Source organism: Pseudoliparis swirei, chromosome 24 (genome assembly GCF_029220125.1).
Source record: "Pseudoliparis swirei isolate HS2019 ecotype Mariana Trench chromosome 24, NWPU_hadal_v1, whole genome shotgun sequence".
NCBI lineage: Eukaryota > Metazoa > Chordata > Actinopteri > Perciformes > Liparidae > Pseudoliparis > Pseudoliparis swirei.
In genome coordinates, this window is record NC_079411.1 from 13,902,674 (window position 1) to 13,926,170 (window position 23,497).

Sequence of the window (23,497 nt, forward strand, 5' to 3'; positions counted from 1 at the left end):
TTTATTAAAATCAAAACTTTAGCCAAAATAGGAGCAACTTAACTACATCATTTTAATATCTCATATGTAAGCAATACGACTGTATTAATTATCTCTAAGTTACAGAATATTGACTATTCAAAATGAGTAGGTTTTAATCTATTTTTTATTTGGGATAATATTAATAAAGTGAAACATTTACTGAGAGCTGACTTTGAACGTCTGATGAGATTCATAATCTACTTAGTTATTCTTTAATCACAGGATTCCTGGTTTCGCAAGTGACTTTTCTACAAAGCCAAAGGTATTTGTGTCAAATGACAAAAGGAGAACAAACCCTTCTAATCCTTTTGGAGAAAAGCTTTTGTTTTACCTCTTACATAAGCTATCAAAACAACTGTCGTTATGGTGCCTTCACTGACAGTCAAATTTCAAACGTAGTCAAATATGTCATCATAAACTGTACCATCAAGCTACTTTCTAGAGTTCAGAGACACGATGTAAATGGTTTTGAAATACATCTTCTAAGGAGGCTGTGCAGGATATGCAAAAATAATTGTGTCTGTGGTGTCTGTGTACGTTAGGCAGAGCGGAAAAAAAGAGTTCAAATTTAAACACATTTTTAAATAACCGTTTGCATTAATACAATTATTCTTTCTTGCAGCACAGCCCACTTGGGCATACTATTTCAGTTGTGATGAATAATGAAGGCAATCTCCTTCGCTGATGTGAGGTGTGTGTGTGTGTGAGCCACATCTACAACCGTGCATTTGGGACATTCTCTGTAAAAAAACTAAAATCAAAATTTTAAATCAGAATTTTGTGGAAAAGCAAAATCTCTGAGATTAAAGTCATAGTGAAGCCGCACGATAAAAAGGGACCACTTGGCCAACTTTGCGAGATTGGATCAATTTAATCAAACCACAGACACCCCCATCAAACACCGCAGAATAAAGTCATAATGTTTGCATTTATTCATGTACATAAACGAAGATGACGTCAAACTTGTATTCGTGTATGTTTTTTCTTGTAAATGTTTGAGTTTCTTTCTTGTCAATGTACCACTTTAATCTTAAAGAATATCCGAGTTCTCGTAATTCAGGCAATGGCCCTAATACGCCGTGATAGTCTTCTCGTGTAAATAATCGGAAATTTGTTCTCTTTTTTCAATTAAATGTAGTTTATTTTGTGTAGCCCATTATCACAAATTACACATTTGCCTCAGTGGGCTTTACAATCTGTACACATAGACATCCCTGAGAGAGATGGAGTAAGTTCAAGTTGACCATCTGAGAAAAATCCTTTTTTAGAAATAGTTGAATCATCTTCTTTTAAAAATCAGAAGCTTATTTTAGTATCACACAAAGCCTTTCAACTCCGAACTCGTTTGCAACAATTCAGTTTTTTTTGCAGATCTGCTCGTCACAAACGATGTGAGCCGCGTCCTACAGCAGTTCGAACAGGTCGATGATCCTCGACTCATCCCGGTCAGATGCCCTAGCTTTAAACTCGGTTGACCCCCTGAGAGTCCGCTATTAACGTTTCAGGGACAGCGTGTCTCTTTTTTCCAAATAAACTTCTGACAATCGTCTACGTCATTTTTAAGTTCACTCATGTGACGAAACTACTTTAGGCTCAGGAGATGATGGTGGTTTGGCTTTAAAAAGTATGTTTGTTACTCTAACTGGCCAAACTAAGGTACATTAAGTCAACGGCTAAACTCAGGTGCCTAAAATATCCAAACTTGTATTGTCTTGTATTTGAATAACAATTAACACAATACCTCGCTCTTGAATTCCCAGAGATGAAGTGAGGGAACATGAAATGCATCATGATGCTGTTTTCCTTCTTGTGACATCTTCACAGTGAGGGTTTAGGCTGTTCCTTCAGTGTTTTTTGTGGGACTATTAGACAGGAATGAATAAGCTCTTTGAAAATGAGTCAAGAAATGCAAAACATTTACAATAGCTTCACGCAGGAGCTCTGGTTTAGGGGCCCTTCGGAGCCCTCGTGCCCCTGTAGGCCCGTTTGGTGGAAACAGACTGCGGTTCCCTCACTATTTAGCTTGTATATTCACGCGCTATATGTCTGGGGCCGACTCACTCACACATCATCTCGTCCCCTAAAAAACTGCTTCTCTTTCACTTCCCTCCTCCTTTTGGTAGTGCTGCTGCGTTTGTTGATTGAGAGCCCTTTTGGAGGTTGTAAAGTCTGTCGACCCCTCCACCCCTCACCTCCCCCGCCTCCCACTCGCTGCCTCTTCACTGTCACTTGCTTGGCTACATACTAACTTGCTGCGGGAGGATAATTAGGCAAAGTGATTTCCTGCACCCCGCACCCTCCGCCTCCCCCCCTTTTGCTTGCATCTGCTTAGCACAGCTTGGCATGGAAGTCATGGTAATGTCATCACCCGTGCCGTTTGTCTCTCCCTCTTTGACTTGGGAATATACACACAGCAGCTGCGGTAGTCACAGTGAATATATAGTTTGCATATGCCCACTGTGGAGCGGTCCAATGAAGCGGATACGATGGAAAAGAAAAATATATATGGACCACATAATTAATGTTAGGACTGCAATATCATTCTAAAATGTCAATGGGAATATGAAGTCTTTAATTTTTTATTTTTATTACTGCTCACTACTGTGCACCTGCTGCTGTAATCCTGCAATTTCCCCACTGAGGGACTAACACAGGATTCTTATCTTATCTATCTTATAATATGTAACACTTGTATATTTATTGTATATTAATTATTTTATATTTTTTTGAGTTGTGTACATGTTGTTATTATAATTTTAAACGCTTTGTGTAAACTTAAAACTCACCTGTTTTCACATGAAGTAGCGGCAGGGCGATACTTGTGTTCGCTATTAGGGGCAGTAGCGGGTTTGGCCATGACTGGCGCCGTAATTCTTGCCTTAAACAACATTAACATTAAAACATTAAATAGCCGAGAGTTTTTTTCAGCGTGAGAAATACGATGTGTGGCGGGAGTGCGTGAGTTAAGACCGAAATGCGTGAGTCTCACGCTCAATGCGTGACACTTGAGAGCCCTGAGTTAATATAGGCTAGCTCTGTTTAGCTAGCGGATGCCAATCGCGCGCTAGCGTTTTAGCACCATTGTAGCGTCAGTAACCTGCCTGAGAATTACATTGTTCCATGAAAGATTAGATTGTAACATGTTGTGTCTCATGACGGATATAAACTGTTGTGTGTGATGATGTATAGTTTTAGGTTGTCGGTTCACAATTAATGTAATTATTGTCTTAAACAAGCAAGTTAGACCAGCATATCAGACAGTGAGGCAGCTATTAATGTGTTTACAGAGCACAATACACACATCTGGAATGCTGAATGGACATTGTCATCCTTCGGTGTGTAACATACATACCAAAATGTCATACAATTTTCCGACTTGAGAAATCTGTCATTTCAATCAAGGATAGGCTGTGTTTCTGTACTGATAGAAGGCTCCTTCAAACGAAGCCATGTGCAAATGAGGTAAACATGTACAAAAGAAGATTATTGCGCTTGTCAAAATAGGTGCAGCCCAACAGATTAGTTAGTTGGTGTGGTTAGGGTATTTATAATGTAATAAATATATAGCTGTTACTTTCAATTAATCCAGATTGCTCCATCAGACAAAAAAATAATACAAGTTTTCAATCACTTTATTAGAATACAAATACAGTTCTATCTGTACAACATTTAGCTTAGTGTGGCTTCAATTAACCTGTTTTACACTCAATACCTTTTCAAGATAATAACAATAAAGTGCAACCTGTGAAAAACTAAACAAAACAAGTTTAAATATTTGGCCATAAAGAGTTTTACTGAGTTTTACACTGCATATCTTTTCAAAACAACAATAACATGCAACCTTTGCCAAACAAATGCAGATATTTGTGAGTCATCACATTTTATTATTATGTGTGCTTAACCCTTGTGTTGCCTTAGGGTCATTTTGACCCGAATCAATATTACATCCTCCCCCCGCCTTAGGATGAATTTGACCCCATTCAATGTTTAATGTCGGTGTTCTTTCGGTAGTCAACAAACAAACATAAAGTGCCTCACACTTAAACTTGGAAAACAATATTAATTCTAATAATTTTCTGGAGGTTTTAATTGCTGGCGTCAAATTGAACCCAAAGGGTAAAATATGTTAGTAAATATAAAGGTAACAGGAGGGTGAAACATTGAATCGGGTCAAAATGACCCAAAGGCGGGGGGAGGGTGTAATATTGATTCGGGTCAAAATGACCCTAAGGCAACACAAGGGTTAAATAAGCTTTTCACACGACATAGGCTGCTCTCTGCGGGCTAGTGGGAGCCTGCTCACCTGTGTCTGCGCATGTGTCTGTGCGCATGGGGGCGGAGCTCCGCCGTTCGTGACATACGAACTATAACATACGGCCGTTTAGTTTAATAAAATAACAAGGTGGGAAACCTTAAGTTACTTCTGTTGTAATCTGACGCTATAGCGAAAATTACAGGGGGGCGGGCCGCCACCTTGTTATAACGGGGAAACGCTGCTGTGTGTCTCTAACCTGCCGAAGCTCTGAGAGTGACTCGCCGAACCCCTGGGATTCGATCGAACCCAGGTTAAGAATCACTGGACTGAAGTGTACTTGTGCTAAGTGAGAGATGAACACACCAGCATGTTGTTTATGAGACCATCATGGTCCTGGAGCTACTACATTCATGGACCTATTTCAGGGTGGAGAAAAACAGGAGGTCAGGTTCTGACAAGGTGGGTGAGGCAAACCTGTAAACACTATCACCAAAGCAATGTGAGCCAGCAGCTAAGCTTTTATGATGTAATGAAAAACAGGACTTACGCCTGAACAGAAAACCCAGTGTGAATGTATCTATTTAATAGATGGTTGTTTACACATGTTGCATGGTTGGTCATGCTCAAAATGGAAGAAGTCCAGCTTGAACCAGTGGAATAACTTGTATGCCCCATTACATTCCAGCTGTGTAAACAGAGAATGCAGGTGTGTTTGGAGATGTACAGACGCCACTGAGTATGTCAGAGATGGGGTGATTTACTTTTGGTGCACTAGGGGTTGAATGAATAGCCAACATGGCCTTTCTCTCAACTCTCGACTGTCGGCCATCAAACAAAGGTATGACCCTGAAAAATAAGATTTTTTTGATAGGTAAGGGAACAATAAATTGTGCTCATTCATTTCCAATGTCTGATATAAATAGTTCTTTTTTTAACTAAGAAATCCTGGTGCCCAATTTTTCTGGATGTTTTTTTCCTTCTATAATTTCAAAACGATTCTTGGCAGGATAATATGTAAATGTGTTATAATACTCATTCTGTCCCCAAGAGGCTGAAGTGCACCACGCCCCCTTGTTCTCAAACAGACCTAAAACATGAATGTTTTCCTCAAGGTTTAATTACGCCATGATCTGTGTATTGTGTATGCATATATGTTTTATAGATACATATATATTTTATTTTATATTTTGCTTTGTATACTTCTTGTATACATCTTTATCTTTCATCCCTGTTTTTTATATTTTATTTTTTATTCTTGTGTGTTTAGTTTATTGGTGCTGCTATTGTTCCGACAAATTTCCCCTTGGGGATTAATAAAGTACATATCTATCTATCTATCTCTAAACACAAGGTCAGAAAAAAGACTTGGAACTTCCAGTCCTATTTACAACATAAGGTAATATTCTCATTATTACAATTATTTATTTTTTCAGAATTTTTGCGGTGGGTAATTTTGAAAGTATTTTTCTGGCAAAACCTTATTTTTCCCCCCACTTTCCTCTTATAAATTGAGATTCAGAACATTTTAATTTAAGGTTTCTCACTTACCTCTTGTACAGTAGATATGCAACTTGAGATGTAAATATATCTTTCTCCACCCGAATAAAACGGAGTGACTGGAGGTATTTTGTGGCGCTCATAGCTTTGTAAAACAAAAATGTAAAACTTCATCTTTCTTTTAATATTATTTTTGCCAATTTGGGGTGGCAAGCAAAACAGATTAGAAATTAAATATTGTATGTATTTCTTCATAAGTGAACCAACCCATATTGACTCAATTAATGTATCGACTGAAATAATTCAAACTGAATCAGCTGAAAATGGGATTTCTGAAATCGCAATGGAACAGCTGAAGGTTCTTATTGTTTTGGACAGCTTCGTTCCACAGAGTTTGGCTCAGGTATTCACCTCCTTCTCTGTGTCGCTTAGTAATAATGTGAACAATCCATTGATTTACTGACTGGGGAACAATGGCTGCATTGAGACCACCCACCAGGCCGGGCGGCTCTCGTCTCATCTTCCCTCCCGTTCACAGGTCTGCGACAGCTCTAGTGCTGAGACACTGATGCCATGCACATATTTCTTTATGATCCCGTTCTCAGCTCGGCGACCATCGTGTGTCTGCGTGTGTCGCAGTAATCTGGTTTCCGCAGTCATATATAGATAGATAGATAGATATATACTTTATTAATCCCCAAGGGGAAATTTGTCGAGCCAGTAGCAGCAACACACAAGAATAAAAATAAAAATAAAAAACACAAATATAAGAAGGGTTAGGGTGATCTGGCAAGAGGTGAACTGTTGTAGAGCCTCATAGCCGTCGGCAGGAATGTTCTCCTGTATCTCTCCTTGTGGCAGCGGAGCGTGAGGAGACGTCTGGAGAAAGTACTCCTCTGTCCCTGTAGGAGGTGGTGGAGAGGGTGGTCCGGGTTGTCCAATATGGACACCAGTTTCTTCAACGTCCTCCTCTCCACCACCTGTTCCAGGTGCTCCAGCTGGCAGCCGATGATGGAGCCAGCCTTCCTAACCAGTTTGTTAAGACGGCTGGTGTCACCGGCTCCGATGCTGCTCCCGCAGCAGACAATGGCAAAGTGCAGCACACTGGCCACAACCGACTGGTAGAATAACTCCAGCATCTTGCTGCACACGTTGAAGGATCGAAGCTTTCTCAGGAAAAGAGTCGACTCATCCCCTTCTTGTACACAGCGTTGATGTTGGCCTTCCAGTTCAGTCGGCTGTCGATGGAGACGCCCAGGTACTTGTACCTCCACCATGTCCACGTCCACTCCCAGGACACTCAGAGGTGTAGGAGCTGTCGCCTTCCTCCTGAAGTCCACCACCATCTCTCTGGTCTTGGCCACGTTCAGCCGCAGGTGGTTCTCATCGCCCACTCTACAAAGTCACTCACCACTGCCCTGTACTCCTCCTCCCGTCCATCCCTAATACACCCGACCACTGCAGAATCATCAGAGTACTTCTGCAGATGGCATGACTCCGTGTTGTACTGGAAGTCACTGGTGTACAGGGTGAAGAGGAAGGAGACAGAACAGTTCCTGTGGGGCTCAACATCACTGACCACCGTTCCAGACAGCACACGCCCATTCTGACAAACTGTGGTCTGCCTGTGAGGTAGTCAGTGATCCAGGAGATGGTGGACGCGTCCACACGGCCACCGCAGCTTCTCACTCAGCAGCAGTGGCTGGATGGTGTTAAATGCACTGGAGAAGTCAAAGAAAGTGACTCTCACAGAGACACCGGTTCCATCCAGGTGCGACTGAGCTCGTTGCAGCAGGTAGATGATGGCGTCGTCCACTCCCACATGAGGCTGGTAAGCAAATTGCAGAGGGTCCAGCGACGATTTCACCTGCGGCCGGAGGTGGGCCAAGACCAGCCTCTCCAGCACCTTCATCACATGGGAGGTGAGGACGACCGGTCGGTAGTCGTTGAGGCCAGATGGTGTTGACTTCTTGGGGACAGGGACCAGGCACGCGTCTTCCACAGCACGGGACTTCCCCAGCCTCAGGCTGAGGTTGAAGAGGCGCTGCAGGACACCAGACAGCTGGGTGGCGCAGGTCTTTAGGACCCTGGGGCTGATGCCATCAGGACCTTCAGCTCTGCGCTGGTGTAGTTTCTCCAGCTGTCTTCTCACCTGGTCAGTCGTCACAGAGAGGGGAGGTGGAGGAGCCCATTGTTAGTAAGGGCTCGGTGGATGTGCAGCTCAGCAAAGGGGACAGAGTGGGACGAGGTGTTTGGGAGGTGTGATGTGTGGAGGAGACGGGGGAGGGCTGTGAACTGAACCTATTGAAAAAACAGTTCAGCTCGTTGGCCCTCTCCAGGGAGCCCCCTGGCTGTCTCCCTCCCACCTTGAAGCCAGTTATCTGCTTCATGCCAGACCACACCTCCCTTGTGTTGTTCAGCTGGAGTTTGGCCTCCAGCTTCCTCCTGTAGGAGTCCTTGCCATCCCAGAGCTTCACCTTCAGGTTGTGCTGGACTCTCCTCAGCTCATCCCTGTCTCCAGACCTGAAAGCAGCTTTCTTCATGTTAAGAAGCGCCTTCAGGTCCCTGGTGATCCAGGGCTTGTTGTTGGGGAAGCAGCGCACAGTCCGTGATGGGATGGTGGTGTGTTCACAGAACTTGATGTATTCCGTGATGCAGTCGGTCATACTGTTGATGTCCTCCCCGTGCGGTCCACACAACACATCCCAGTCCGTTGACTCGAAGCAGTCCTGTAGAGCGTCATTAGCCTCCAGAGACCACCTCCTCACAGTCCTGGTGGTCACCGGCAGCCTCTTCACCAGAGGAACATACCTGGGTGTCAGCCGGACCAGGTCATGATCAGACCTGCCGAGGGGGGGAAGGGCAGTGGCGCTGTATGCGTCCTTAGTATTAGCATACAGCAAGTCCAGAGTTTTATTGTTCCTTGTTGGGCAGTCTATGTATTGATGGAAGGTTGGCAGAGCTTTATCCAGTGTGGTGTGGTTAAAGTCACCAGTGATAGCCATGAATGCTCCAGGCTGATGATTCAGCAGAGCAGACACAGTGGAGTGGATGGTGTCCACAGCTTCCTCAGCGTCAGCTGATGGCGGCACGCACACGACAACCACAATGGCGGACGTGAACTCTCTCGGCAAATAGTACGGGCGCATCCCCACGGCCAACAGTTCAATGTTCGGGCTACAGAAGCGCTCCTTCACGCACACATGGTCCGGGTGGCACCACCGTTCATTCACATAAACAGCGATCCCGCCCCCCCTCTTCTTACCGCTCTGTGTAGCGTCTCTGTCAGCCCGAACAGTCCTGAAGCCGGGCAAAGACGCGCTGTGATCCGGATAGTCCGCGTGCAGCCACGTCTCAGTGAAACACAAGAGACTGCTTGTGTTGGACGGCAGACAATGCTTCTATCCCTAAATGTCCGTAAGCCATGTTATTCCTCTGCAGCATTGGAATCTTATATACATTCTAATCTAATTTAGTGGATTTAAATAAAGACCTACTTATTGTGTGTGTGGTGTGTGTGTGTGTGTGTGTTAGATAATTGGATTGCGCTACATCTGATTGGCTGTTAGGATGCTATGCGGTCGAACTCTCACCGGCCTGTTCTTCTTGCAGCTCTACAGCTCGGTGGAGTTCGGGAGAAGGTGGCAGGTGGTGCACGAGAGAGTGGCCCCCAACCGGTTCTACTGGTAAGTACAGAGATTGATAACATTGATAAATATGTTGGAGGCAATACGAAAATATAAAACTTGATCGAAAATCATCCACGATACAGCCCTGGTTTTGTTCTATTCAGGTCAGGCCTAATGCATAAAAAAGATCTCACTTGCCTCATGATTACTTTCCATAAATGGCCATCGCCATCGATATTCAATTGCTGGAATGACATTGACAGAGGTTTTACTGAGCATATGGACGACTACATACAAACCCATCTGGCCACCCTGATGACAGGTCTGTGGTCCAAATGACATTATGTAAATTGCTAACATCTGCATAGTTAACCATACATGATAAATATGACAACAAACATTGCAGTTTCAATATAAAACGATTTTTAGGTTAAGTTACAGGATAGGATTCATTCAACTCTGGAAAACTCTTGAATGTGTTCAGGTTGTTCTGATAAAAGTTATAGAGGTTCATAATAAATCATAACAAATGTTCTTTACCGTAGTTAATTGTTTTTCGTGTCTTTTTTGATGAATTAAAATAGAAAGAAAAAATCTGTCGCTATAACTGTACAAATTAAATTATTTTTAAGAAGTGCTGCATTTTTTACACAATATTACTATATGTGTATAACTAACATAATACCAACTTTTTATTTTGGCAATATCATAACCATTGTGAAGACCCTAGAATCAGAATAATCTGACAATATAAAGATGTTAATTCTTGAACACACTGCATTTATTCATACAATCCTAGATACACTGATATTACGAAACAATAATTGTGTGAGAACTTATCAGAAAGACTAATGTTGAACTCATCACACAAAGAGCACTTTTGACATCATGGCCGTCCTGCACAGACTGCGTCACTGCGATTCCCGAGTGAGGAGCAGCCGAGCCAGAGAGGTTTTTAACATTTGAATTATTCACGCGGTCTGACATCCTTGATCTTCCTCTGTGGCAGACAGTTTCATTATGTGACCGGCAGCGTTCGGCTGTGGAGAAAGGCTCCGGAATCAGTTTTGGACTTGATCTGAGTAATGTTTTCCTTTGAGTAATAAAGTATATGGATGATTGAAATACTCTGATGTTTCCTCTCAGCAAGGCCTTCAAAGCCAAGTTGTGATGGTATGTGTCTTATCTGGAATTGTTGCCCGCTTTTGACAACGCATTACAATCTGTCTCGTCCCCATCAGAATCAGAATCATTTATTTGGTAAGTGTGTTAGACACACGAAGAATTTGACTTTGCGGCTGGTGTGTACACATTAGACAGACAAACAAAACAACAACAATCAACATATAAGATGAAATACATCTGTTCATGAGGGTCAGTGGGGGACCCGGGCTCTGTTCATGAGATATATATATATATATATATATATATATAATCTTCACCCCCCGGGCCTTTATTAAGCCCACCCACCAGATCCGGTCACAGCGTGCAGGCAATACACTTAACAAGGGCCCGGCGGGACTGGGGAGAAGGTCCGCCCCCACAGTGCGTGACCCACTGAGTTAAATGCCCCCAGGCTGTCTGTCGTGAGCAGATGGGCACAACGAGTTATATAAAGTGTATCGCTCTTCCACTTTGGAGGGAAGTTTCTCACTGGCTGCCGCTGTAGGATCCACGTGCAGCAGCATGGCGGCTCGCTAGTCCATGTCGACTTGTCCTTGGGCAAGACACTTTGCTCCTGCAGGATGCGCCTTTTGCGTGTGAATAGTCGTGATGTGCAGGTGGCACTTTGCATGGTAGCCCCTGCCATCAGTGTATGAATGGGTGTGAATGGTTGAACGTTGGCATGTAATGTTAAAAAGCTTCGAGTGGTCGGAAGACTAGAAAAGGTCTGTGCAAGTACAGGTCCATTTACCATTTAACAATTGTTAGAATCCAAAATTGCGATGATTATTCAATTCATTGTGCACGCCCGCCGCTCGACATGGTCTCATCCTCATCGGGTCACAGGTGCTGTCCGGCTCAGCGGTATCTAGCATGTCTGGCCTCCACACAGTAACTAACTGTAACAAAGCTTTCACCTCCTCAAACTGTCAGGGTAGTAACACGCTGGGCAGCCAGGAGTGAAGGGAGCCTGGAGGGCTGATGCTGCACAAGCTATCACAGTTCTATTCTGGGATGCTCACTGTGCCGTCGGTGCGGCGGTCGCCCCGTTAATGAGGATACAGAGGGAGCTTATGTCAGCTGGCCTCCAACCATAGGGAGGAGACGAAGAGTAGCCAGCTCAATGAATCAACATGACCGGGGCTCGGTCACACGGCACGCGGCGGTGTCGACTGGAACAAACGGCATTCAGCTGTAATCACTTTGTGAGCTTAGCTCGTACGGCCGCAAAGTGTTTTGCATATGACATTACAAATCGCTGCAAACGCATCTGGAGCTGCATGCATTCTGCCTGCTTACACTGATCTTTGGGTACCTGAATATATTATTCAGTGAGGATGGAAAAGGGGGTTTGGATGAGAACACCATCCTATTCACAGCTATTCAACAATACTGCCGGTGTGTCTTATGCTATGCTGGTCTTCCAAAGTCCAGCTTGTATCTCTCTCCCTCTATTCATGTGTGTGCTACCTGTGGACACATTCTCTCTTTTTACTCCCCCTTCCCCTGTTCTCCCTCCATGTGTGTGCTGTCTCTGCTCCTCCTGTGATCCCCCAGTCTTTTTAATAGATATTTAATGACCTAATGATTATCTTATATTCCATCTGCGGACATCCTTACTGTAGAGAGAAAATCCATGGCTTTTCCTCTCCGAATGATGCCAGGAAACGTCTTCCTCTATCCGTCTTGTGGTCCGGGGGCCCTTCACATTTAGTGTGAAAAGAGGCGCACCGCAACGGAGACAATGCGACCGGCGTTGGCCGCAGAGTGAGAGGTCAGAGGGGATCCTCACGCACCGAGCGGCGTCCCCGTCCCCCTAGTTGAATCTCTGGGTCAACTCAACAGACTCTCACATGTCTGAGCCCCTAGAGCCTGATGCTCACGGTAAACACATTCGATTGGGAGCGCGCGAGGGTTTTGAGAAAGTTAGCGGAAGGATTTAAGTGACAACATCCGGTTTTGCAAAGTTAGCGTAAAGAACCACGTGAAACAACATCCGTTTTTCAAAATAAGATGTCGACAAGTCATACACGAACATATAAAAGTAAACAATGAACTGATTTTGTATCTTTAGAGATCGTTTCTGAGATTTAGTTTAACATATGCTAACATTAGAACATTTTTACTGGACCAAGGAAGAGTTTATAAAAATTAGTCAGACTTGTGTATGTTAAGAAAAGTCCTGTATATAGATTTCCCCAAGAGTTCCAGGAAATGAATGATGCAGATGTGTTCCATACATATCTGAAATCCCCTACAATAGCAATCAAACAATTGTAATGTATCAATTAGGACATTTTTCAAAGTAAAAGTCCTAAATGTTTAAAGAAATCTGTAATTTCTTTAATGTTTGAGTTGCTTTATATATGTATTTCCTCATAGTCCTCATAGCAATAATGCTACACAAAAAATAGAATGCTTCAATCGACACCGTGATCGGTATTATCGGTGATCGGCAGATACTGATTTCAGTGATCGGTGATCGGCACCAAAAACCTGATCGGTGCATCTCTAGAAACCAACAAATGTTTTGATTGGCCACATCGAAGTGCAACATGCACATGCTCAAGGTATGTTTTTTCTTAAAATATGTTTAAACTCAATACAGTAACTTCTGACGAGTTCTCTGTTGTGAATGTTTTGCAGTTCATGAAGGCAAAAAGGCATAAGATTGTATATTGTCAAATTATTTATCAGTAATACAGTAGAAATGATGGGAAAACTTTGCAAGTCGATTTATACTGTGCGCAGGGTTTTTCCTGCATAGAGAAAATTTGGGCGAACCGAGAAGAGTTGTTAACGGGGGGAGGGGGTGCTAGTGAGGAGTGTGCTCACCCGTGTGCGCGGATGTGTGCGCGCATCACGGCAGAGCGGCCAGCTGCTGATCACTCACTCAACATCTCGACTGCATGCACAGATGGTGCGCGCACAGCGCGGCAAACATTTTGACCCAGGAAAACCCTGTGTGCGCCCCTAAATTTTCTGCTTGCGCCCCTAACATTTTAAGTTAGGGGCCACTGTGCTCCTAGTTAAAAAAGTTAGTCTGGAGCCCTGTATATATATATATATATATATACTGTATATACATACTAAATTTTATGAATAAGATGTCCTTATTATGTCAGTGTTGGAATAAATGTTAAATATTTAACGACAAATTAGAAATGCGTGTTAGATACTTCTTTGCGTTGCATCATATTGGGATGTTTGCTGAAAATAATTGAATGTACCTAACACAAAGAAATTCCACCAGCCGCCACTGCCGGTGGTGATGTTCCTGAACCACATTTGTCTGCCTTTCAGGTCAAAGATGGGTTTGGACAGAGAGCCGGGCTTAATTCACCTGGAAACCAGCATCTCTGAAGGACGTGAGTAATTCTGTGTTCAGCGCTCCGTTTTCTTCTGTCTCTGTACTGAAGCAGCACTGTGCTTAAGGTAGGGAGGAGTTGGCAGTTGTGTGGACACTTCTGCTAAAGGGTAGTGCAGTGAGACGACGACAATGGAGTGAAAAGTAATGCATATATTACAATGCTTTTAAAAGCAATGGATTTAGCTCAGTGGAGCTTGATTTGAGAGAAATATCGCCCTGAATGACAATGAACACTGGGTTATTATGGGTAGGTATATAGTATTTGATTTGATTTGCTTACTTATCTGTAGTATAATAATTATTAAATAAAGTACATTTCTTTGTTTATTTACCACCTTATTTCTTCATTTTAGTGTCTATTTGACATTATCTATCAGCCCAGTTTGAAAATTAAACAAATCATGTGTTGGATATGAATATGATAAGCTTCAAGCTTTTTTAAAGGGGAATTCCACTGATTCCAGTCCGACCCCTCCACCCTCCCTGTTCTCTGAGTATGATGACTGTGGCAGCTGTGTCTGATTTGGCCTCGGCTGCTGGTGATTGTCAATCACTCAGCAGCCGAGGCCACTCTTATAAAAGCTCCCACTCGAGAGTGGAGGGAGAGAGGTGAGCAGAGGCACGTGTTTTGCGGTCTGCTCGGTGTTGTGTGCGTGCCAATAAATATGTCGTGGAACCAACCCTCTTGCGATCTGGCGGATCCTTGGTGCTGGGGGGGGAAACCCACGGGTGGCGGCCTCAGGCCTGCTACATTGGAGCCCAACGTGGGGCCCCTGAGGACCCAGTGCCTGCAAGGGAGGGAGCCAGACCAGGAGGGAGAGCTGATGAGCAGCTTGGGCCAGATACTGGCCCGGATAGAGGAGATGGGGCGGGCACAGGCGGAGGAGAGCCGCCTGTTCCTCGGAACCCTCCGAAACCCGCCGGCGCGGTGGCAGACTCCCGTTCCCCGTGACCCGTCGCCGTCGGAGCTGCCGACCCCCGAGCCCCGGGAGCCGTCGGAGCTGCCGACCCCCGAGGTCCGGGACCAGTCGGAGCTGCCGACTCCAGAGCCCCAGGACCCGTCGGAGCTGCCGACTCCAGAGCCCCAGGACCCGTCGGAGCTGCCGAACCCCGAGGTCCAGGACCCATCGGAGCTGCCGACCCCAGAGGTCCAGGACCCATCGGAGCTGCCGACCCCAGAGCCCCAGGACCCGTCGGAGCGGCCGAACCCCGAGGTCCAGGACCCATCGGAGCTGCCGACCCCAGAACCCCAGGACCCGTCGGAGCTGCCGACCCCAGAACCCCAGGACCCGTCGGAGCTGCCGACCCCAGAACCCCAGGACCCGTCGGAGCTGCCGACCCCCGAGGTCCAGGAGCCGTCGGAGCTGCCGACCTCCGAGGTCCAGGACCCGTCGGAGCTGCCGACGACCCATGTTCCCCGGGACCCGTCGGCGGAAGGCCGACCCTGGTTCCCCGGGACCCGACGCCGCTACCAACCCCTGATCCCCGGGGCCCGTCGGCGGCGCCTGTTACCCCTGCCCCGTCCCCATCTCGGCTGGCTTCAGCTCCCCGTCCCAGTCGACCCCAGAGCCCCCACGTCCTGAGCCCGGTCCCACAGAGCCCCCTCCTCCCGAGCCCGGTCCCCCAGAGCCCCTCCTCCGCCCAAGCTCTCATGGGGGGGGGAGGGGGAGTAGGCTAGGCCGGATGGAGCCCCGGCCTAAATCGAGTGGTGGGGAGTGTGGCAGCTGTGACTGATTTGGCCTCGGCTGCTGGTGATTGTCAATCACTCAGCAGCCGAGGCCACTCTTATAAAAGCTCCCACTCGAGAGTGGAGGGAGAGAGGTGAGCAGAGGCACGTGTTTTGCGGTCTGCTCGGTGTCGTGTGCGTGCCAATAAATATGTCGTGGAACCAACCCTCTTGCGATCTGGCGGATCCTTGGTGCTGGGGGGGGAAACCCACGGGTGGCGGCCTCAGGCCTGCTACAATGACAAACACTCACAGCTGTATAATAGTAGTCAGCGCTGCTGCTAGCCATGTTGGTGCCCTAACCATAACTCCTTCATGATGCCCCCCCTGAGATAGGAAAGGGCTCCCACGGCGAGCGGGGGGGGGGGGGAGGGGGGGTGCTGAGCGACTAAACATCTCTCTTGTTCTGCCTGTTTTGTGATATACATGCCTAAAAGGAGGATAATTTTCGTGTATCTGGCAACCCTGAGATCGGTCGACCAATGACTGTTCTCTATACAGTCAGAGCTCGCGCAAGTAGGTGGAACGTAAGCGAGATACCATTTCCAAAACTTGTAAGGGCGTAATAACTAGTTTGTGAAAGACCCAGAGAAACCCAAATATCCGACGAAGCAAAATCCCGGACATTTTTGGAATCCCTGCCGGCCACATTTTTTAGGTCTCAAAAAGAGGACATGTCCGGGGAAAAGAGGACGTCTGGTCACCCTAGTTCAGGCAACGTTTAGGCACCGGGATCGTTTTAAAAGTACCGGTTTAGCACCGGTATCGAAAAGAAGAAAAAAACGATACCCATCCCTAATTGCATCTGTGTTTTTTTTCTTCTCGAAACTTGTAGTCTAACCTTTGCTCACCCACTGACTTTTACTGGCCGTGGTACTGGAACAGAGTGGAGGAGACCGATAGACAGATGGACCCACGCCTTCACAGAGTTCAGTTTCTTGGCCTCGTGAATGTGGAGAGAGACGCAAACAGCCGTTTCTTGACCAAGAATAAACGCCTTCTGTTATCGTCATTTGTCAGACTAAAATGATGATCTGTCACGTTACTCAACCCTCATTCATCAGTAATTAAGACATGTATCTTTTTCAATGAATGTGCCCCCCCACCCACTTCTAATGTCCCCTTGTTCCTAAAGTATCCACCACCTTTCTGTCAGAACACTCTTTGAGGCCAAACACAATGAAGAAAAGCCAATCGTACAAACACATAACAAACATCGGTGGTGTCAGATATTGCAGTCACACAGCCAGAGACTATTGATCATGTGCTCGTGAAACGAAGCGGACACATATTTGGCAGAGGCTAACATGCGGGGACAGGCTCTCTGCCGGCGCCGCGATTGAAGGCAAAGAAAGCAATTGGCCTCCGTGGTCATCTGTCTCCCCCTCCGACCGGGATCACTTTATTGACACGAGTAATGCAGGAAGCCAAAGAAGGCCGCTTGGCTCTGGATGAAGGCTGCCTTTTCTTCATTGGCTAATACGGCCGCTGATGCCATGACTTGACGTGTGTGTGTGTGTGTCTTTGTGCGTGGGAGCAGAGGCGCTGTATGTCACCTGCAAGCTGCAGAACTGCACCGATGCCAACAAGGGCAAACCATTCCCCGGCTACATTGACCCCAATTCTCTGGTGGTGCAAGATGAGTATGTCTTTGTCCAGGTAGGTAATTGTCCAGTTTGCTCAGTGAAAAACATTCGCGCTGTGCATGAGGCAGAAAGCGAGGCATTTTGTGGGCCGTTTTTCAAGGTCACTTTCACAGAAGTGCCATTAGTGCAGCTGTGTGTTTCCCCGTAGTGGAGAAAAATGCTTGGTTGTTTTTATTTTACGCGTCTCCGAAATGTTTTCATCCAATGATTTCATCAACTTAAGGTGTCAGCCGGAGGGAGGCCGGTCTACTATGTGTCTGCTAAAAGGGACGTCTTTATACCAATGAAGCTGCCCAAGTACACACTGCCCAAGGTAAGAAATATAGCGCCTGACTCAAATTCAATTAACAGACACGCACAAGCTCCTGATGATTATGCACCTGCTTCAAATGTCAACAGCCGATTGAATGTTAGATATTATGAAGGCAGCGGTGAAAGAAGTCCATTCCCTTTCAAACACAGTGTGTGTTTGGAAGAGGTCGGTAGATGGACGGGTCAAACAAACACAGGACTTTCACCCAGGGGATAGCTGTTCGTGTCCCATGTGAAACCAAAAGTCGATGTTCACCGTACTTTTGTAACATATCAGGTACTTAACTGATATAACATACACAAGTTATGTAACAAGCATACTTTTTAAAACCAAACATGTACTTTTCCTGAATCTATCTAAGTAGTTGTGTTGTCTGGTGACAACTTAAATTGGCTGACAACGTTCTAACAAATAATGAATTAATCCTTGGTACGATTTCATATGTAATCATATTCAATTCAGTTTATTTTGTACAGCCCAATATCACAAATTACAAATTCGCCTCAGAGGGCTTTACAATCTGTACACTTGCAACATCCCTGTCCCAGGACCTCACATCAGATCAGGAAAAACTCCCAAGAAATAGAAAAAAAACCTTTCACAGTGAAAAAGGGAAGAAACCTTCAAGAGAGCAACAGAGGAGGATCCCTCTCCCCGGATGGACAGATGTTGTAGATGTCATGTGTACAGAAGGAATCATTACAGAGTTACAACACATTCAATGAATATGACAGAGTGTATGAATAATCACCAATAATATATGAGACTCATCTTCAAATTGAGTTGGTAGTGCTGCAGTTTGTGGTTTTGTAGTTTTCTGCATGGGAAAGCACATAATCTGCTTCCAGCTCTGTTTGCTATGCGGGCTAGAGACGCAGTAAGGCGTTATTCCAGCGCTGGCTGTGCGTGACACTCTCTCTTTGTTATTTATGGGAAAATCAAGGCCAAAAGTAAGTCAGTGTTTTTCACAATTGTTATTCCGTGCTGCTCCATGTGCTCACGGCCTCGCTTGTCACATCCCCGTTGACAATTAGACATGTTTTATTCAATCAAGCCCTGGGCGCCCCGGTTGCTGTCGGCTCATTGCAAGGTGTTTTAGGCACATCCAGAGGTAGACGCAGCACACAGCCAAGCAGCATAATCTCTGCCTAATAAGCTTGACGTAGTAATAATGATTGTTGTATCCTCGTATTAAGAAAACAGAGGATGTACCAATTATTATTGGTATTGAATATAATTAAACCTAGCAAGAGTGTAAAAACACTATACAATCTAAAACATTGTGTATTTCTCATTAAGACACTCGTGTTTTTGATTGTAAGGAGCCATTTCAAACCTTTATAAACGTCAACTGCTAAATAAATTGTATCCAGGTAGCTGCTTATTTATTTTTGAAATAAATACATAAAAAGAAAGAACATTGTTTCCCTCTTACAGAAAATAATGAATTATATATTGAAAAATGTATGTAAACAATACATTCCAAATAAGTATTATGCTCAGTTTCGCACTGTAACATGTCATTTTAATGAGCTCCAAATTATGATTAAAAAAACCTGAACAAAATTTGATGGAATCAATCAAACTTATTTTTTTCTATGAAAAAATATTGAGATATATATTATTGTATGAGAAAGCTTAAAAGAGTGATATTATTTATAAGCTTGCCCAGCCGTACCCACACACACACTTGACCTCTTTGCTAAATTAACAGACGTATTGGGCAAAAGCTGTGGCTTTGGATCAACAGAGTGAGTTACTGAGATAAAAGTCATGAAGTGTGCGCCACAAATAAAAAACAACATTAGGAAGAAAATATGAACCATTATTACTGCGTTATGTATTTTGTATTGTTCTGGTGTTTAATTTGCCTTCTCAGGATCTACATGTGATCAGTACGGATGAGAACCGAGTGGTTGCCGCGGTGCAGGAGTGGAACCAGAACGAAACCTACAACCTGTACGTGTCGGACACGTCAGGGGTCTACTACATCCTGACTCTGGAGAATGTGGTCAGCAGCATGGGCCCCGAGGGCAACGTCATGGTCGACCTTTACGAGGTAAACCTCCTTTCTTCCTTCCTTCCTTCCTTCCCCCACTTATCTACAGCGGGGCTAAGCAGGGTATTCCATATGTCCCTCGCTACATTTCTCAGCTCTTCTTGGGCGACCCAGAGATGATATATTTAATCCCTCGAGCATGTTCTGGGTCTACATCGGGGCCTCGTACCTCTAAAGAGAGGTGTCCAGGAGACATTGTGATCAGATGTCTGTACCACCTCCGCCGACCCCTTTCGAGTTGAAGGAGCAGCGGCTCTTCTCCGACCTCCTGAGCTCTTCACCCTATCTCTATACCGTACGATGGAAGCTCATGTAGGCTGCGGGCGAGAGTCGGAACGTAAAATCGAGAGCGTTGCTTTTTCTGCTCAGCTTCCTCCTCACCACACTAGTGATGCCACATCGAACCTGCTTTCTTCTCCCACTCCGTTTCACCCTCACTGGTGAACAAGACCTTCAAGTCTGAGGCCATGGTTTTCTGCCGGAAATCGGTTGAATTTTATTAAGCCATCCAGGTTGGGAAAGGGTCACTGCCCGAAGCCAGAATCTCAGGGTCTTGTTTATTGAGACGACATGATACAATGTATGCGTCAAGCATCATGCAGGTTGGAAGTTTTTGAAAATGTCATTAATTATTTAAATACAGTGATACTGGACATATTGCCAAAGCCTATTTAAATGTTGAAAGGTATCAAAATCAATTCAATAAGCTCAAACATAAAGTCCTAAATCTCCGTCATTTAGCTTTGTGCTTTTGTTTGTGTTCGCCAAAAGGTGATAGTAGTTTTGTTTCGCTGTTGTCATGTGGTCTCCATGCTGGTGCGTTGTCTTCCTGAGGCCCAGGTCTGTTGGTGGAGCAGGATTGCGAGTTGCCGATTTGCTCATCTCTCTGCAATGCAAAGAAATTGCCATTTATTTTTTTATTATTTCCCTGCATGGATTATTTGTAATTTTCTTCTTGACATGTAGGAGCATTTTACAGAACTCTGCATTCATGTTCCTAAAGTTTTTTTTTTATCCCATTGAAGATCATCTTGTTCTGTAGCTGGACCCAACATAGGGTACAATTGGTTAATAACACACCCAATGAGTTTTATCTAAATTCCAAGTGGTATTTCAGTTTGGATACTTTTTTTAAATTGTACATTGAGTTTTTTCTTTCAGTTTTGACATGCATCATCAAAGTGTCTAGTTGAACTTGTTTCTGAACCTAGAGGTTATTGTAGTGTGTGCAATTACTTTTGTCCTTTGGGGGTTCACTGTCAGGGCCCAGGTATGACAGTACTGCTCCCTGCTTGGGGGGCAGCAGGGCAGAACGATCAGGCATTTCACTTCCTGATTGTGGAGACACACAGAGGGCACTTTTATATTACAGTAGCCCATTACTTCATATACATATTAGACTTAGGCTAGCAATTTGGGGAGGATATAGGCTATGTGATTTGGAAGTTTGCTTTACAAATTTGACCACACCAAAATGTATCGCAATGAGATATCAACAATTGTTTAACGATTTTTGATAAGATTGAACCAATGATGATGAAACAGACATTTTCGTATGTTTTACTACATTCAAAATGGAGGCAAATCTAAGTAGGCGGAGCTTATGGCCATAATGATGTTTTTGTGGATCAGGTCAAAGCGTACATGTATGAACAATTTCTAGACAATCGGTCATTGGGTGCAAAAAGTGTGGCCTTTTGAACGAAAATACATTCAAGGGAGCGCTAGAGAGCAACTATATTTTGTACCCAAATGCGAGACCTCGAACATATCAAATTGTTCGCCAGTTCTGATATGAATGTCAAATTTAACAACTTTTGGGATATGATAAAGCCCCCAAAATGGCAGAAAACCTTAGAGGAGAATACTAATAACTCCTTGAAATTCAATAGGTTCCTCTACGACAAAGACGTCACGAGGACCCCATTTATTACACATGGATATGAGTTGAATAGTGCAAAGCCTTTGGCGATTGGAATCCTGAAGTAGGATAATAGAAGGGCAGTGATGCCGAGTTCAGATGAGGCAGCATCCCCTGGAATCTAGACACAGGGTGGTGGTGGTGAGGGAGTTACTGCAATCTGATGATGAATGAGGAGCAGGTCTGAATGCTGACTGGAGGTGACTGGGTGGAGGAGGGTCACATCCCATTTATGCTGAAATGGCAACTGATAGCAGCAGAGAGGAGAACATTTCAAAAATCTGACAGCAACGATGTGATTGGCTTTAGAAAACTGTGCAAAATATGGTTGGTTAATTAAAAATAAATGCCCCCAATCAGGTGACAGATTAATAACTAGAGCCTGAGAGATTATGAATGAAAAGGAATGCAAAAAGTCTAAGACAGTTTTGGAATAAACACGATTTGCCTTCTACTGAAGACAGTGGTTGCTGAGGATACTTGCCCAGATTACTATTCACACCTAAGTAATTGTTCGGGTCAAATTTGTCTCTTTTGTGTAGACACACGAGAGGTTATGAATCCATGAATCCTGACGTCAGGACAATAACTTCACTCCAAACTTGTTTTCATATTGCCAATTGGAATTTCTTGTCCGTGGGTTTGAGCATTGTGTTCATGATGGCGCATGCTTTTTTACATTTGAGGGCCAGCAGTAGCTGATGGAGCTCTTGCTCAGAAATTGTGGAGTCTAATGGATGTGGGTTGTCCTTAATAGCCAGTGTACAACTTTTCATGAATGTGTGATTGCTCTGTATTTGGATTGATTTGAACAGGATGGTAAAGCGTTTCAAACTGTGTCATCCATACATCACTGTTTTGTCTTGCCAATTCCTCATGCCAGGATTTATCCCGGATTAGCTTTACCCCAATATTTCTACAGTCTGCATTAAATCTGTTGTTTTTCATTTGTGGTTATGATCAGTTTAGCGGACTATATTGTTTACTGCTAGATTGCTTTCTTCTTCTTGTGAGAGTTTATCGAGTTTGGTTTTGTATTCATGGATTTTTTCCTGCTTTTGTTCTGCACCGTTTTGGTCCCATCTGTATGCATTTCTAATGGCGTACAGCTTCCTATGTTGTATCTGTAATATGTGTCTGATATTCTAATAACCAGGGTAATTTAGCAGGTGGGGTCAATGTCTAATGCCATATCATCTACAGTGCTGTGGGTGACATTATCTGTAACGCCCCATTCTGTGTCTCCGTCTTGATTGTTCATTCCCTACCACTGCCCCTGATTGTTTGGTTGGTTTGTAATGTCATGGGTTGTCATGGGGTGAAGCTCAGGTGCAGAGAAAACAGGGCTGGACAGGTTTAAATCGAAAGAAAATGTTTTACTCGAGGAAAAAGGTTGAACTGTTATGTGTAGCACGGAGATCGAACCCAAACGCACACTGACACAACAGCTTGAATTCCAACCAGTGCTCTTTATTCCATAGACACGGTAAGGATGGACAAGGTAAATCAGAACAACAAAGTTACAGGAGTCTTGTGGGCCAATGTCTCTCGCTAGTCGCTCCGAGGTCGGGAGGGAAGCTCGACCGACAATCAAGGTCAATTGTTAGTTCCCCTGAGGTCGGGAAGGAAACTCGACCGAACACTAAAAAAACACAGGAAGAGTTGGCAACCTTACCACAGGTACAAGCAGGCGTCTACAGGTGAACTCCGGGAGAACAATCCGGACAGCCTCTTCACTCAGGTGATGACCGAATCTCTACACTGAGTGGCAACAGAGATTATGACAAGTTAAAGGATCAGGATGAAAAAACTCACAGGGAGAGTTGACAGACTTACGGACCGGCTTCGGGTAGGTAATTGTGACAAGTGTCTCGCCGTCACTAGTAGGTTCCCCCT

General features: G+C 44.6%; 1 protein-coding gene across 1 annotated transcript in view; it reads left to right on the forward strand.

The window, feature by feature from the left end:
* The window catches only part of LOC130189983 (VPS10 domain-containing receptor SorCS1), a 187,953-nt gene that overhangs the window by 119,451 nt on the left and 45,005 nt on the right, over positions 1-23,497 (forward strand). The window contains exons 5-9 of the mRNA XM_056409055.1: positions 9,386-9,459; positions 13,870-13,934; positions 17,203-17,321; positions 17,532-17,621; positions 19,501-19,680. Of these exons, the coding sequence (XP_056265030.1) occupies positions 9,386-9,459; positions 13,870-13,934; positions 17,203-17,321; positions 17,532-17,621; positions 19,501-19,680 (528 nt within the window). The remainder of the gene's footprint in view (positions 1-9,385; positions 9,460-13,869; positions 13,935-17,202; positions 17,322-17,531; positions 17,622-19,500; positions 19,681-23,497) is intronic.